This window comes from Macrosteles quadrilineatus, unplaced genomic scaffold (genome assembly GCF_028750875.1).
Source record: "Macrosteles quadrilineatus isolate MER2022 unplaced genomic scaffold, UCM_ALF_1.0 Scaffold_8__2_contigs__length_117827958, whole genome shotgun sequence".
Lineage (NCBI taxonomy): Eukaryota > Metazoa > Arthropoda > Insecta > Hemiptera > Cicadellidae > Macrosteles > Macrosteles quadrilineatus.
Genome location: NW_026542601.1, coordinates 19585184 through 19602982, shown reverse-complemented (window position 1 = coordinate 19602982; position 17799 = coordinate 19585184). Strand labels below are relative to the sequence as shown.

At 33.9% G+C, this 17799-nt stretch overlaps 1 protein-coding gene across 2 annotated transcripts; it reads left to right on the top strand.

The window, feature by feature from the left end:
- Positions 1-17269, top strand: LOC129000794 (aspartate aminotransferase, mitochondrial). 2 transcript variants are annotated; one of them, XM_054427800.1, is made up of 9 exons: positions 1-196; positions 7626-7782; positions 7988-8116; positions 9263-9484; positions 11122-11278; positions 11861-11959; positions 12600-12765; positions 14452-14602; positions 15853-17269. In XM_054427800.1, the coding sequence occupies exons 1-9, from the start codon at positions 96-98 to the stop codon at positions 15973-15975; spliced, it is 1305 nt and encodes a 434-aa protein (XP_054283775.1). In that variant the 5' UTR covers positions 1-95; the 3' UTR covers positions 15976-17269. The 2 variants fall into 2 exon arrangements, with proteins under 2 accessions (XP_054283775.1, XP_054283776.1); XM_054427801.1 differs by lacking the exon at positions 1-196 and adding an exon at positions 6892-6953.
- The last annotated feature ends 530 nt before the right edge of the window (positions 17270-17799 follow it).

The following is a 17799-nucleotide window of genomic DNA, read 5'->3' as shown; positions in this document are numbered from 1 at the left end:
TCTGCAAACTCCTTCCTTCCTTACCTTGTTAGTCCTGCTTTCTTGTCATTATAATTGTATAATTATTGCAAATTGTTTGTGAGAATTTAATAGGAATGGCGAATGCTCCGGTGAAAATAATTATTCCATGCTGCACTTTGATGTCTAAATCCAATAATGTTCTCCTCGTAACAAATGTCAGCAAACGATGTTTAAGGTAAGCTTTTAATATTTATAATAATTTATTAGCCTAGGTATACAATTACTATAACTTATGGCCCGAATTATTGATATAGGCTAATCTATTTTAGTCCATCTTACTTTTTACTGCAGGTACTTAAGAAAAATTGGGTAGCCTAGCCTACAGTTTCTTAACTGGGCTACGCTTAGGCCTATAACGCTACTATCTGTTGAAAATATCGATCCGATTAGTAGCCTAAACCTTCATTCGATTTTTATCTATAGCCTATCAATTATAAAATGAAACTGTTATAACCTAACCTAACTAACCAAACTTGCTGATAATGAAAAAATCTAGCCTAATGAAGGTTTTGGAAGTTAATCAAATAGATATTTTCAATCGATATTAACTTAGCGTAGCCCCCTTAAGAAGCTGAACCCCCTTAACTTCCTAAGTTAAGTATATCAATTTTTTCGTTCCTACGACTTAAGCCTAGTCCACACATGGAGACTGAGTCGGCCGACTGTGCACGGACAGTCGACAGACAGTCTGTCAACACAGTTTCGGACACAAGTTTCCAATGTGTTTTGCGTCCACACTAGCCAGCCAGTGTTTCCATATTTGTTGGTATGGTGACCGAGGAGGACGTAATTATATCCTGTGCGGGCTTCGTTTTTCTGAACCATGGGCCTAACTTAATGAATCTAGGAAGAGACAATGATGGACCCAACATTTTCTCGAGCAAGGTTCGTACCATGGCCACAATCTTCTATCAGACCTTCAGATTAGGTGGAGGATTTGAACTTCACGAGGTTGACTTTAGGCCTAGCTTATGGATTTTGAAATTTTGCTGGGCTTTGTTGATCCTAAGATTCCAAACTTGAAGAGATGAACAATTCAATAAAATGTCATAACTGACAATGATTTTTTATAAATCATTGAAAGCCAATTCCAAAACTTTGAAGAAATTCAATCCAGCTGTTTTATTAACGCCCAAAAATCGTAATACTAAGTTACCGCTTTGCAGTCTAACTAAATAACTTAGGCTGAATGTTGAACACCTTCGGCTTGTATCTAGTCTCCTGTCTCCAGACACATAGGTACATAGGCTACATGCAGACTTGAGACAAAAGTTTTGTCTCTTGTCTCCGTGTTTCCCATTTGAACAGGAAACAGAAAACACTGTATTTTGTCTCCAGAAACACCTAAATTTGTCTGCCGACAGCCGGCCGACTTACTGGAGACATCCCTGGAGACAAATGGCAACACTCTGGAGACAGTCCGCAGACAAATCGCCATGTGTGGACGAGGCTTTAAGTTAAATTTAAGTTACAAACTAGTTAGGCTAAATACGTAAGCCTAGGTCTTGGCCCAGTCCGACGTTAGAGTAACTGTTTCGGGTGGACTTCCGCAGAGAACCTATGATGATAAGTTATATTGAATAACTTGTATCGAAACTTGTTCAATATATCGATTAACTTTGAACTAAATAAGGACACGTAGGTGTATTAAAATTGTGAAAATCCGATAGGGCTATGCCTACAGGGGTTCAAAGTTTTTTTTATTCTTATGAGTAGGCCTACCTATTCATATTTAAATGGAATTTAAAATAATTTTGCCAGCTGTTTCAACTAAACAAGTTGGTTAACACGCTCATTGCCACAGACCGAGGTATACATTTTAATCTTACTCATAGACCGGCTGTCACTTGGATAACAGTACACACAGACCACGGGTGAAAACCTGTAAAACCGTGATCATATACATTGGTAATACGCAACAATCGTGTTTGTAAATAATTTATTCTTGTTTTTTTTTGTATTTTTTTTGTATTTTTGATAACCTTTTGTAACGTCGCATATTTGTGAAGCCCGGGCTACAGCGAAGACAATAGTTAGGTAGTGAAAATTATCATAGTTTTCTTGAAATAGACCAAACGTCGCATATATGCGACGGTTCATTTTTGTTTGTGTTTTGAGGTGAAAGTAGGTAAGTAAAATAACAGATTATCCAAGAACATTTAGTGATTAAAACAATTTATTATATATTGGCCTTTTTGAACTTTTAAAATTAGTTATACATTTCTTTATTCAAGAACAGTTTATAACTGAACAAATAGGCTATAAAAGCTACATAGGAAAATGTAGGAAAATGTATACATACTGCATACATACATACAGTGATGCAGATAAGTAAAGACCAGTTTTTTCAAACTAACATATGATGTCACCAATCATCATATCTACAGACTAAGCGACGCAGTTGTGCGTCAGCAATCTCTGTAGACCACTGCAGGGAATTCAGTGCCTTCAAAAAGACCGTTACAAAGATATAAGCATTTGAATAACATTAGAACCCCGATGCAAATATGCGACGGCAGTCTAATGCGACTAGCCGACTAGTCTATGGGTAAAAACCGGTACGGTAGTATGATTGTTAAGGGAATGTGGCTGGCTGAATGGCCGACCGCACTCACACACTCGCAGGCCTCACATACACATACGCAAGGGATTAGGACGGACCAGAGACCTGCCGTGTAAGTCATCACTGGCTAACAGCAATTTATCTATTAATGTTTTAATTTTACCTTAAGTCGTTATACAATCTGGTAGTATTTTTGCTTGCAAAATGTAAAAGTTACGAATATTTTTTCTACTATTTCTTGTCATAATCATTTTGTATTTGGACTCATTTTTCATGGAATTAAACAACAAATTTACACACACTAAACATTTTACTGTAGTATAGGCCCCTAACTTAAATTAATTTGCGATATTGAGGTAACTTATCATACAACAGATGTTATATTTCTAGTTAGTGAAGGGGATTGGGGCTTTCAGGCAATTAGGGTGATGGTGAGTGTGCGTGTGTGAGTCGGGGTCCCTCGCAGGTAGGGCCGAGCTCCAGCCGCTTTCCCTTAAAAATCAGACTATAGGATGAGTGGCGCGATCTTTTAGTCTTGTTACTCACCAAGGGTTACTCCTCCAATCACTCAGGGGACTGTTAATCGCCCATTCAGCCAATGGCGACTAAGGGACCTAATAGTGGAAAATAGTGGTAATTAGTGGAATCCGAACTACATTTTTGCCTTGTGATTTCCGAATTAGGTCTAATTATCAGGATAGTACTGTGGATAGTCGTGGTACTCACAAGTGCGGACGTTAATAGAAAAAAGAAATATACTGTTAAAGTTTTTAAGAACAAATTTTATGAGTGGTTATCTAAAAATCCTTTCTATTCACTTAGTGAATTTTTCTTATTAAAACAGATAGAATTTTAATGTTTAAAATCTGTTATGTATAATTTTTGATTCTTGTATAGTTCCTATGAATTGTATATTTCTATGATATGTGATATTACCCTTAGGCCTAATTATTAGTATAGAGACTTGGCATTTCTGCTGTAAATTTGACTTTGTTAATGCTTATGTAGCCTGAAAGACAATAAACATATTCTTATTCTTATTCTTAATCCATACCTACACACACCGTATCACATCTACAGATCATGCCTATAAATATCCACAATTTTTGACCTCAAAGTAGCTGGGTTACAGAACTACGCCACGGCATTAACTATTATTTGTTGTCCAACACTTACAAGTTTAAAACCCTACAGTTTAGCTAAATCCACAAACTTGTGCTTAAGTTTGGTAACTCACTCTATATAATCTAGGTCTTCTTAAATTTTAAATTTATAAGTCAAGATTTTATAGACGTAACTTTTTACTTTCTCCCCCTATACCATAGTATATGGAGAAATTATTGTTTTCGTCAAAATTTTCGAGTTTGAGTTTTGAGTGTATATATTCGTTTTGGGTCCTCCTGGACCCAAAAAAGTGGTTTTCGAAGTGATGTCTGTGTGTGTGTGTGTGTGTGTGTGTGTGTGTCTGTGTGTCTGTGTGTCTGGATGTGTACAGAGCTAGAGACTACACCTGTGGTCCGATTTCGATGAAATTTGGTATGTAGGTTCTAATCTATGGTATGTCCAGGCGTTTTTTTTCATTTTTTTGAAATTTTGATTTTTAATGGGGATTTTCCTATAAAAACCCATAAAAAACCGGAAAAATCGGATTTTCTCAAAAATGGCCCGAACGATTTTGATAAAATTTTAGTATGTTGTAGCCCTTTAAATTCTAAATAAAATGGTACAAATCCCATATCTGTAAAAATTACGGTTCAAAAGTTATGGTCAAATATGTTATTTTCCCATAAAAACCCCATAAAATAACGAAAAATAGGATTTTAGAAAAAAATACGGTTTTGATTTAACATAGTATGTTATAGTCCTTACAGTTTTGATAGTTTTTTTTTAATTTTTTAGAAATTTTTATTTTTAATAGGGATTTTCCCATAAAACCCCATAAAAAACGGAAAAATAGGATTTTCCCAAAAATGGCCCGAACGATTTTGATAAAAATTTAGTATGTCATAGTCCTTTAAATTCTGAACAAAATTGTACAAATCCCATTTTCGTATATTTACTCTCACCGCTTACACATGATAAAGGTTGTTGACAAACTTATGGGAGAAAGTATGTGTCAGAATGCTGATACCGTTTATTAATTTTATGTAGCCCTATTTTTTTGGAAAATAGACCTGTATGCCTAATCTAGTAGGTTCTACAGTAATTTCTTTGAATTACGTAATATTTGAGTTCTAATATGTGGCATATCTTGCGAGTTGGCCAATTGTAGTATAATTTCAAGTATAAAACTAATCAAGTAGAAATGATGTAATCAATTTCAACAATTTTCAGTTAAGTTACATTTCACATTTAGTTTTCTGAGACCAACTTATGAGATAAAACCTTTATCAATGAAAATGATACCAGAACTTATCAGCTAATTAATTTGTAGGGTAGAAATCTTAAATGTTACATATTTTCTGAGTAAATTAACAGTAGAGTTAAGTGATGAATAATTAATGTGAGGTTTATTAATCTTTAAGAATCCAATGACTTTATCGTAAGTTTTACGTTTATGTTTACTGTAAAATTGTTGAGCTTACATTGGAAATAGTGTAGGAGAAAAGCAATAGATAGCTAATTTAAATACAAACTTATATATCTTGTCTGATAAGTATAAGCCTATAGAGTTAATTTTACTAATATAAAGTTAAAAGGTCAAGGGCTTTACATGAGTTCTTCATTGTATGAAAAAAATGTTAATAATATCAATTCTTGTTTGATTGTGATTGAGTGTATCTATTAATTAATTTGGTTAATTAGTACTAATTAACTTAGATCCGGCACTTGAATAAAATTGGATTTTTTTGTTTTTCATAAACCAAAGGCATTTTACTCTGCCTACCCAGACCACTGTTGTAAAGCTTCATTTCATTTAAGAATTCTTGTTGTTGTTGATTGATTCTGTTAGTCATTGTCCACTAAAAATTGATTGGATAAATTTATTTTGAAATTCTAAGCTGTAACTTTAAACTTACTCCCAAATAATGACATTTTCCACAATTGTTCACAATAACTTAATTTTACAGTATCTTTAATGGCAGCACACCTATGTCAAGCTATTTTATATTTTTTATGTAAAATATGTTAAGTGGAGCTAAGCTTATAGATCCAAACGTTCATTTATAGGTTAACTAGTTACGGTAAGTTAGACTCGCATATTCCTTTAGGTAATAATTTAAAATAAAATAGCAAAAATGTTTGCCTTATTTATCATTGATATTTTGTTAGGCTATATCTAGCCTCATCTAAGATGGGAATGCCACTTATTGCATATTGAGACAGATTTAATACATTTGTTTAAAGGGCCGTGTTTTTTTTTTTTTTGTACTTTCAAAAAATCTAATCATTAACTCTCATCCATTTGCATCTATTTGTAGCTCTTATGAATGTTCCTTAATTAATTTTTAATGAGGTTACCTTATAACAAACATCTTTTGTCCGTTTAATACCTTTATCAACTTAAGGCTGCGCTCTACCCGTCTGGCGCGCGCAAATGCAAGGGTTTTAGTTCTTACTGTTTGTAGCCCCAATTGTGAACCGATTTAAAAGATCTTGGTGTCATATTTTTTGTTAAATATTGTTGTAGGTTTCCCGTTTTTTAAAATTTTGAACATTTAAAAAATGTTGGACTCAAAGGTTGATAAAATTGTTAAAATACCCGTTTTTATCACTTTTTACACATACAAATAATTTTTTGGGAAAAAATAACAAACTGGGGAAATTCAATAGATTCTTAAAAACAATAATCTGCAGTTAGTTTATTAAAAAGTTTAAGAATAACGATGTACTTAATCACCCAGATTCGAAAGGCTTGCAAGCGCTCTTCATGGCGCTGTTCAATGCAATGGTAAAGGTACATCGGCGTTAAGCAATTTTGTATTGAGAAATCCGAGCTGAGATAGAGCGCACCCTTAAACGTTTAGCTTAAAATGTTAAATTATTTTTCAAAGGTCAGTTCTCATTGAAGAAAAACAAGTATTTAAAAAAATCTAAATTGACATGTGTCTTTTAAGTATCAGAATATTTTTGCCTCACATTAAAGTACCGGACACTTGTTAATTATTTGTCCTTCATGGAATCCTACAAATGTCTTATCTGAGTGGTTGACTCTGATTCAGTAGCCCAGTGTACAAATATGAACATTAAAGGTCTGTGACCGCCCTTATCATTTGCATTAATGGCTCTAAGCCTGAGTTAAATCGTCATTGACAGTTACATAATTTCAAGTCATACTGCGATCACCAATATGTCATCTAATCTTGTAATCTGTCGGGCACAGTTTGCGGGGATCTATTTAAATGTTAAAACGGAATATTTCTCACAGGTCGGGTAGGCTATCTGTACTATCGTATTATTGACTTTCCCTTGTTTACTTGTTTAGCTGTAAATATTTAGTCTCTTATCAAAAAGATTTGATGTCATAAAGGGGTTTAAGACAAAATTAGGCTGCACTTTAGTTTCCGTCTCACATTTACATTCTGCAGTTATGTTAAGGTTAGGTTTAGTTTAGAACAGTTTCATTTCTTCATTTTATAATCAGCTGGTAGTTAATTTATAATGTAATAGTAAATGTAGGACGTAAACTAAAGTGCAGCCCAAAATTATTGATTGAACCAAATGCATTGTTGTTCTTTTAAATAACTCATTGATTTTATATGTTTGATTAGTCAAAAGGAACAGATCATAAATTACTTTAAAAAAGTTATATTAGTCATGTAGGTAATTTTTCTCATAGTTTCTTTAGAATGATTTTTTTATCAATTAAGTTTGTTTTATAAATTGGATCAAATTAAAATAAATGTTTTCGTCAATTAGTGTCATTTTGGATTGTAGGCCTACAATAAACAATTTTGCTTAAACTTAACATAAGGCATCCATAGAGTATTTTGATGGCGGCCACAGCATTAACACACTACTACGTCGTAATACCAAAATTTCATAGATTGTTCAGCTTGTATTAATTTGCAGATTTACTGAGATTTGATTTTTGTTGCAGCTCATGGTGGTCTCAAGTGGAGATGGGTCCTCCGGACGCCATCTTGGGGGTCACAGAGGCGTACAAACGCGACACAAACCCCAAGAAAATCAACCTCGGTGTCGGTGCGTACAGAGATGACAACGGCAAACCCTACGTGCTGCCTAGTGTTCTCAAGGTGAACGTTATTGTCTAACTATGAAAAAAACATAGATTGCAGTGAAATAATCACAAGCTATTTATTACTATTTTATCAACAACTATGTTAAAAACAAAATCAATGAGGTCTTTATTACTGTAAATATCAACTAACAAATTGAAAAGGTCCTAATTTCTATATTTATCAGTGAAGTGAGTTAACTAGTTTGGACTTAATTTTACAGGCTGAGCAGAAGATAAAAGAGAAGAACATGGACCACGAGTATGCTCCAATTTCTGGTTCTGCTGACTTCTGCAACTTGAGCATTAAACTTGCTCTCGGGGATGACAGCACGCACGTTAAGGAAGGCCTGGTAAGTGATTGGGCCTATGAAATTAACTTGCAAGTTTATCTTAATTGCCTATTTTGTTCTGGTTATTCATGGGTCTGGGAGGTATCTAGACCTCTCTCATGTTCTTATATCCTTCCAGAATTCTTCCTCTACCATTTGCCATCTCACTTCTTTTTGTATTCATCCCCCTTTATCTCATCAATCCACTTTTTTAGCATGTCTTCCTTTCAGTTCCATTCCCTCTATCTACACAACACAGTCTTCCTAATTAACTCCTCTCACATTAATTATGTACATGCCCATACATAATCTTTGTCTTGTTTTTCTTCTATACCTTTTAAGCAGCAACAACTCCTTTTCTGATCCAAAATTCTAAATATTTCTCTTTTAAAAACCCTTCAAATTTTCATTCTAGTATTTTGCTTGAAGTGTAAGTTTGTGTAAGCCGAAGTTTATTTTCGATGTTGAATACAATAATAGCCTAATATTTTTGAATTGCATTGTTTGTAAAGATAATACACAAGAGTATACAGTAGAACTCCGATTATCCGAATCAATAGGGACCAGACCCCATTCGGATAATCAAAAATTCGGATAATCGGAGTTTTACCGGAATTCCGGGAATTTTAAAGAAAAATCCTCATTTTCGGTACTAAGTGAGCTTTTAATTAATAATAATTTAAATCAGAACGTTTTTACAGTTTACAATGCTCATAGTACAAGTGTTCTATACATGTTATTAAGTCAATAGTGTTCCATTAAAGTCCAAAATTGGCTTTCTAAATGTGTTTAATGACAATTCTTTGATATTTTGCAAAACTTATTACTGTAGCTTTACGTTTTTAAAATTGTTGAAATAAGCTATTCGGATAATTGGAGTTCTACTGTATTATAATTCATAATACTCTACACATTTTTGTTATTAATCTGATTTACTTCAATAAACTCAGCTACGCTAAAAACTACTCTGAGTTTTCTAACCCAAGTTTTGTATCTTGGTGCGGACAAATCTAGAGGGCTGTTTATTTAATTGTTGTCAGTTTAAATTGCTTTTAATAAACCACTTATTGCACATACGAATATTTTAATATTCAAACCATTTAAATATGAATGATGAATTACTTACTTTTCATATAACTTTATTTACAACACATTATTTTGTTTCAGAATGCGACTGTGCAGGGAATTTCAGGCACAGGATCTCTAAGGATAGGCGGAGCTTTCCTGGCAAAGTTTTTCCCATACAACAAGGAACTTTATTTGCCAACCCCCTCCTGGGGCAATCACAACCCTATCTTCCTACACTCTGGCCTCAAAGTGAACAAATACCGCTACTACGACCCCAACACCTGTGGGTTTGACTTTAAAGGTGCCCTGGAAGACATTAATGTAAGTTACAATTTAATCTGTTACCAGTGTGATATTTTACTTAAGGATTGAAGAGGTGTTATGGTTCAGTTTTGTATTTGATCATCTAATGGAATTCTCATCACATTATAACAGTTAAATCCAAGAAAGTGGCATCTCACTAATAGATTGGTTTTTGTTTACTTTTCATCTGCCAGACGACAAACAAGTTTACGACCTTGGGTTTTCAGCTGTTTGGCTGCCTATAGAGTGGCTGACCTTGACAACTTGTTGAAACCACTTGGCTACATTTTATCTTGTGGCTACATTTTTATCATAGAGACATTATCACTCTATACCCCTTATAAATCAATCAAGATGTATATTAGCACGTAACGCACAGAGCTTACAGAATGTACAGGTGCTTTCTTATTCTTCTTATAGGCTAATATTTTTAATTGTCCTTTCAAAAAAAAATAGAAAAACAGTCTTAAAAGTATTTAGTAATAATAACATAAAAAAATTGTATTAATATTTTAAGAAACTTATTATTGCTCAGACTAACTGAAAATTTGATGAAAATAATACCATGTTTAGAACTAAATAACAGAATTTTAAAAATTCAATAATAATTGTAAAAAAAGTGGTGGTCAATGGGTCCGAAAAAACAAACCTATTATAAAACTAAGTTATTCATACCTGATAAACAATGAGTAACTTAATTACAAATAATTGTTGTCAAAAGTAGTAAGTGTTTAGTGATTTTTTTCCAAAAATAAAATAATTTTTTAACACAAATAGAAAGTTTTTTTTTCATAGAAAAAAGTAGGCTACACTTAAATAACCAACAAAAATGCTTTATTATGAATTGAGATATAAAACATACATTAATTTTAAATATAGATAGAGGTTAAATTATTCATAATAGGCCTACATTTTTTCAAGGTATTTTTAAAGGTATTAGTCCTTTGAATAGTCTGTTATTTTCTTCTGAACCATGCATTTAAAAAATTCAACTATATTTCTCATACTAAGACCTACTGTAAAATTTAAAGCTCGTTTTTATGCTTGTTTCGATTAACTTTAGATTATGCCCACTAGATCAACTAAGAAGCGAACACTGTAAAATGTAAACAAACTTATAAATGTGAGAGCACTTGAGATGCAGAAACTACGAGGAAAATCTGGAATGATAATTAACCCTTTTGGTCGAATGGCGAGTCACCGCCCGCCATTTCCCTGACCACTCAAATGGCAACCTATACTTGCCAAAAAATGAATAAAAAATTCAACCTCAAAGGGTTAACAAAGTCAGTATTAAAATGTTAAAGTTATGGTTTTTCATGTCTATGTACATTATCTATACAAAGAAGCATCTTTGTATAAAAGAAGTATGAGCTAAAAAAGTAAAAAAACATCCTATACCGTACCAATAAATTACACAAAATATCCCCCATGGACATTAAAATGTTTGGACGAAATGCAGTCATGAAAACTATTACTGCAAATTGTGCTGAACTCATTGCTGTGTTCTGTAAGTGGTATTTCACATGTCTTACACACTACTCCCAATTGGCTGGTAGAATATGCAGATCTCATTATATGGGTGCCAATCAGTAAATGTTGAAAACCCTGGGGTTCAGTTCGGTTGTGTATAACATGGAAATTTCCTTCTCCAGAAAATCCCAGAGCAGTCGATCATCCTGCTGCATGCTTGCGCACACAACCCAACGGGGGTCGATCCTCGTCCTGAACAGTGGCAGGAACTGTCACAGGTCATCAAGAAGCGAAAACTCTTTCCTTTCTTCGACATGGCCTACCAGGGCTTTGCCTCAGGTAATGCTGACTTCACATTAATGTGAATCTGTAGTATGTGAGGTATGAATTGTATTAATTGAATAGAATCTAATTTTGGGAGCCATCACTTCTCATATTTTGAATGACCATAAAAACACAGTATGGCTCCATAGACAAAATTTTAAAATGTATCTATTGTTTGTGCATTCTTCATGTTCTAGGAAAGGCTAGTAATCGCTAAGGGATTTAGATTAGTTAATGATGTGTTGGTTAGTGATTAGTTTATATCATATAAGTAATTAAAACATATTTGCAAACATAGCTTACAAATTGAACTTTATGATTCTCTATAGCCTACAATGGACACTAACTTAAACCCTATACTCTGCGGGCTCTGCAATTAATGATTGTATGAAACTAAATTTAAGCTTAGGCACTTTAAAACAATGTCAGCCCTTATAAGTCTTCATATTTGTTTAGATGAGAGAATATTACAATTCTTATGAGTAAAGAGTACTTTATTAAAAATAAAATAATATTTTATACAAAACTTCATGTACAATTGTAAATCTTTATTATGTAAATAAAGAAATGTACGATTCCAATTGTTTACTGTTCCAGGAGATGTAGTCAAAGACGCTTTTGCAGTCAGATTATTCCTGAAAGAGGGTCACCAAATTGCTCTTGCTCAATCTTTTGCAAAGAATATGGGTCTTTATGGTAAGTTTTACACAATTATGCCATTAGAACCGCTTATGATTTCTCAACATTTGTTTTATGGGTTAAGAACTTCTCTTATTCAAGTGTGTTTGTGAGAGCTAAACATGTAATCCTGTTTAGCCTGTACATTAACATTTTTGTAGAATTTCAATGCTATCACTCAAACCGTCTAGGAGTTATGAATGTTTTTGTAAGAAACATGCAGACAGATAGACTGAAAACGGAATGAGATAGGACACGTTACTTTACATTTTGTGTTTCTTTTAACATGCGGAAAAATGTGAAAAAGTTTGTTAATATGGTTGCAAGACACCCTGTATACCGAAGGTTATTCACCATCCTCATCCCAATAGTTCCATAAGTAAATAAAAGCACAATCATTATTGAAATAAAGTCGCCAGTAGATGGCTGGTATCTGTTGTTTAGGTAAACTGTTTAGCTGGTTTGTGGCAACATATTAGCAGTATTGATTCATACTTAATAGGTTATTGTTTCCGTCAGCTTTTGATAACTTACTTGCAATGTGCCCATAGCGGGTATACTGTTGTCAGCTATTGTTTCTTGACAAAAAGCTCGAAGTTAGGCATTGTATAAACTGGTTGATATTTTCCTAAACTAAACATCAATGTGTGTTTCCTAGGTGAGAGAGCTGGTGTGTTCTCTTTGATCACCTCCAGCAAAGATGAGGCAGCTCGTACTCTGTCTCAGATCAAGATTCTGATCCGTCCGATGTACTCTAACCCGCCAATCCATGGAGCGAGAGTGGTTGCTGAGATACTGGGAGACCCAGCTCTACGACAGCAGTGGTTAGTAACTAAGGTTAAAACAGAGCTGTTGCCTTGAAAAAATATCATCGGCTGTTATAACTGAGGTCATTGTAGTTTATAGTCCAGCTAAAACTCATAGGAAGGTTGGATGTTGATTTTAAGGCCACAGGGTAATGGGTTTAATCTTAAACATAGGTTTTGGTTGAGAGAAAAACGTGTTGAATCTTATTTACTACTAGCTGTGTACCCGTTCTACGCACGGGGATCTTATAATATTCAGTTGAAACCTTCTTATATAACGAACAGCAGTTGGTTTGCATATTTTAAGATATGCTGGCCAAACTATTATACATAGCTTCATTTTATGTTGTTTTTTGTTGTTCCGGATCGGTATGACAATCAATAAAAGGTTAAATTACCTCTGTGTCTGCCGGTCGATCCTATAACGGTAGGCTTACTTTTATTTTTACTATCTGATCTCGTTTGCATGGCTCAATCACGTCCTGGTTGAAGTTCGTTCGCTACGCTCACTCACCTGTATGTTGGAGCTCGTTCGCTGCGCTCACTTTCCTTCAGGTTAGCTCGTTCGCTACGCTCACTTGCCTTCAGGTTAGCTCGTTCGCTACGCTCACTCGCCTCCAGGTTGCAAATTAGCTGTTGTCATAAATGTAAAAGAAATAATAGTGCTAGTGCTGCACCCTGTTGGTAATCCTTGTAACTTTAATGCTATTGAACATCACAGAACAGAACCAACTTGTTTAATTGAAACAGCTGTTAAGATTCAATAATTTCATTTCTCATAAGGTTAACATGGGCTTCCAGAAATTCCACGTCAAAAATCGACAAAAACTTGATTTTCAAGGGTTTACTGTTAAATATCTAACTGTCTCATATTCGATGAAATACGTCTAAAACCATCTCATATATGTATAGTATTTGGAAAATAAGTTTCAGGCGGGACAGTGCTATAGTTATTGAGGAGTAGTTGTAATAAAGTGCGTATTTTAGCGTTACCAAGAGAATGACAGATAGACAGACAGACAGACAGACAGACAGACAGACAGAAATTGAGATAAGGTTTGATTCGGTTTCTCTGACCTATGAAATGTAAAAATAACCAAAAAGTTCATTATTCTAAGCAATGTACAGACAAAACTCTAATTTTATTTATATAGATAAGTTCTCAACAAAAGTTACTTGACTGGGCAGCTGAATGGTTCTAGCGCTTGCCCCCAAATCTGGAGGTCACTGGTTCGATTCCAAGCTATATCACTTTCAGCCCCAGATGCCATTTTTGTCATTGGGCTATGAATTAAATATGCTATCTATCAAAAAGCTTGATGTTAGATTGTAACAAGAGCAGGGTTTGGACAGTTCCCTTTTAAAACGGTAAAAAATGCCATTGGCGAAGATAACACGCAAAAACATGTGTTATTTTCAGGATCAGAGTTCAAGTGATGTTGAGCTTTTCATATGTTTGGATTAGAGTGTTAATTATTTGTATAATTAATTCAATAGTAAGGAGCTCAATGCAAAAAATGGGACCCTGAAATAGAAGTAAATATTCTGTCAATAGTACATTGAATCTTACCCGGCATCAAACACAAAAATAGTCTTCCGGTTCGACTTAAGAATAAGAAGTCCACTTACAGGACCCAAAATCAATTATTAGTTTGCAGACTTTCCAAACATACAAAAAATGTTTACGAACCATGTTTTGTACAGGTTAGGTGAGGTCAAGGGTATGGCTGACAGAATCATTTCTGTGCGAACGTCTCTCAAGGACAACCTGAAAAAGGAAGGATCGACGAAGGATTGGTCCCACATCACTGATCAGATCGGCATGTTCTGTTATACAGGGCTGCAACCTGCTCAGGTATGTTCACTTGTACGGTTCTTTTAAGACTTTTGATTTCAAACAAACAAAATGGTATGTAGGTAGGATGTTAAAGTACTAAATAGATCTCTGTAGTGAAGAAGAGATCATTTTACTTTTGATTCATTCTGTATTTGCTTTTTTTTCTTTTGCCTATTGAGTCTGATATTTGGAGTGTCCAATCGAAATCAATCTCCACGTACTATCTTTTATATGTGTTTACCGTATTGTGAATAAACAGTATAAGTGTAAAAATATTATAACAAGTGTTATTTGACATATTTTTCTACTTTCATTTAATTTAATAACACATGTACGATGCTGAGCAAAAAGTGATTTATTCAAATGTATCCATTGATTTTATTAGTTTTTGATGGTTCAGACCTTTTTAGCGAATTTCCCATATAGGGAATAAGCTATTACCGTAGTACTCATGGTAAGACCTGGACGCGGGACCGATTTTTTTTTTCGTTTTGAGGTCCCTAGAGGCCAAAAACACCATCCGTTCAAATTCATATATATATATATATATATATATTTATATATATATATATATATGTGTCCGTCAGCACGATAACTCGAGCAAAAATGATCCGATTTGGTTGAAATTTGGTACAAACGTGTAAACGTACGTTTATTCGAACGAGTTCGCGATCCAGCATGATCGGACCATGGGAACGGGGGTTTACGGGGGGTTTTATGGGGTAAAAATAGGTTTTTCCTATTTTTGACCCAAAAAACATAAAATTTAGCAATTTCTTTCCAAACCATTTTGTAGAGCTTAAAAAAACAAATAATTTAGTATATTGAAGCGTTATTATGCGCCTAATAGTTACGGAGAAAATTCCAAAAAATTGTAAATTTAAAATTCCCATGTTATTCTTATGGAGAATAAGTAAACTGTTGTAGTTTGCTTGTTTGTGAACATATTTTGATCAAATTTGGAAAATGTTTTTATTTCTCACTACCTATTCACATTTAACAACCTAAGTACTTGTTAAACTAATTCTATTTAAATCAAGAATAAATGTTATATTTTTAAGTAGACATTTCAGTGTAAATCCAATCAGTCAAATGGAAATTCGCTTAGTCTGCAGGTTTGCTGCGGCGGGGGTATTTTTATTTTGGGAGAGAATCATGTCAACCTGCAAGGACCCCGGTGGTCCGGTCTCAAGGTGTGTGAACAAAGACTACTGTATTAGGCCAATGACTTCTGACTTCTTAATATATCATGAATATACGTTTGACAGGTTGAGCGGCTTACCAAGGATTTCAGCATTTACTTGACCAAGGATGGTAGAATTTCAATGGCTGGAGTAACCTCTAAGAACGTAGAATACCTTGCACACAGCATCCACCAGGTCACCAAGTAGGCCTAAACAACTGCGCCAGTGCCTTCCAAACTACTCTGCTTATTGTATTACTAACTACAAACGTGAATTATATAACTAGGTGTATAACTGTAAGTCAATGTGTTAAACATAAACTTATCTTTACCAATTGCAAAAGCTTTGTACCGGGAAAATAATTAATTTACTTTAAAATTCACGTTTTTGTACATTCAGCATTTACAAAGTCTTCTCTTGGATTTTAGTCATCTCGATACTGAATAGTTAGTACCATTTACAATGATTGGTAAAGCATACAAAATGTGCGCTCTTTCATTTATTAGCTTGGATGAAGATAACCTCTAAGAAATTATTAGACAAACTAGATATGATTATTTAGCACATTCAGGAATAAATAAACACTTCATTCACTTCTACCATTGACTATTGGATACTGAAGTTTTTATTAATAGTCAAAGCTTCTACTGTTACTTAAAACTTTGTTCAAATAAATCTAGCATTTAATTTTGCCTGAACTCTGACATTTTGTTAGTTGCATCAATCATTACTTTGTAAAAAAAAAATAACTGAAGCGTATTACTTGACAACAAATTGAAATATCCTGATAAGAGTAACAGATATTATCCTTCCTGAAATTATAGTAACTGCCATCCAATTCACCTATGACAGCTCAATGCATAAATTAATTGATGTTATATTTTTACACATATTATTGGATATTCACTGCTTAGAAATATGTACATATTAATTAATTGTTAGTTTTGCTTTGCAACTTTTTGTTGATAGTCGGCTTATAGATAGAAATTTTATTTAATCCATTAAGGATATATATTAATGCAGTTTGAGTTCTGATCAAGTAGGCGTTATTCCCCAAGCTATTTTATACAGATTTTTTTACTATCATTAGAAAGTACCAGTAGGCCCTATACATATATATTTATTTTAACTTTGTCAAATATACCATTTGCTACCTCAGTTTAGAATGAATTGAGTGAAAGAGGTACAACAATATAATGAAACTATAACGTATGTATTGTTATTCTTATTATTATTTTTAAATTGTGAAATGTATATTTATTGTTTATCGTTGCATTTATAATATTGTTTATACACTTATTATTTACATCGTAACAAATATGTATTCAGGATCTAAATCTTTAAAAGCATTGTTTATCATAGATATTACGAATGTATAAGATGTACACAATGTTTATCTCCTTAGGCCTTGTATAATACACAATGTGATCTAAAGTTAGCTTTAAAAGCACCCAAATTGTATTTTAGCCTTAAAGGGATACATAAAGTTATATTATTAAAATTTATACATGTTCTCAAAAATAGTCGTTCTTTATTGCATACCTGCCTATGTACACAATAGCCTCCTCTTACGTTCAAAGCCGTGGCGTGGCAACATTATGTCTGTTGCAATGGTATAACAAAAGTGACAAAGAAACAAAAGTGTATTGTAAAATTGCCTATACTTTACATTATAAGTTAGTGCAACAGCTGTTTCCGTTTGACAGAATAGTGGTGTTGCCACTTTTGTCTCACTGTGGCCTTGTATTTATCCAATGTATTGTAGATGTCTCATGTATGTGGATCAGCTGTCCTGTAGCCAATGTTTTAGTTTTGCAAAGGTTTTACTAAAAGACAAAAAGAATTAAATATAGACCGTCAGCTGTGCTGCGGTTACCATCGATTCTGGCGCACACCACTGGGAGCGCCATGTAATTCAACCTGCGCTACCTTCAGTATCCAATAGTTAATGGCGCTACGTAACTAGGCACTCCCAGCATTGTGCACCAGAACCTATGGTAACCACTGGACGGCTGAAGGTCTATATTTAAT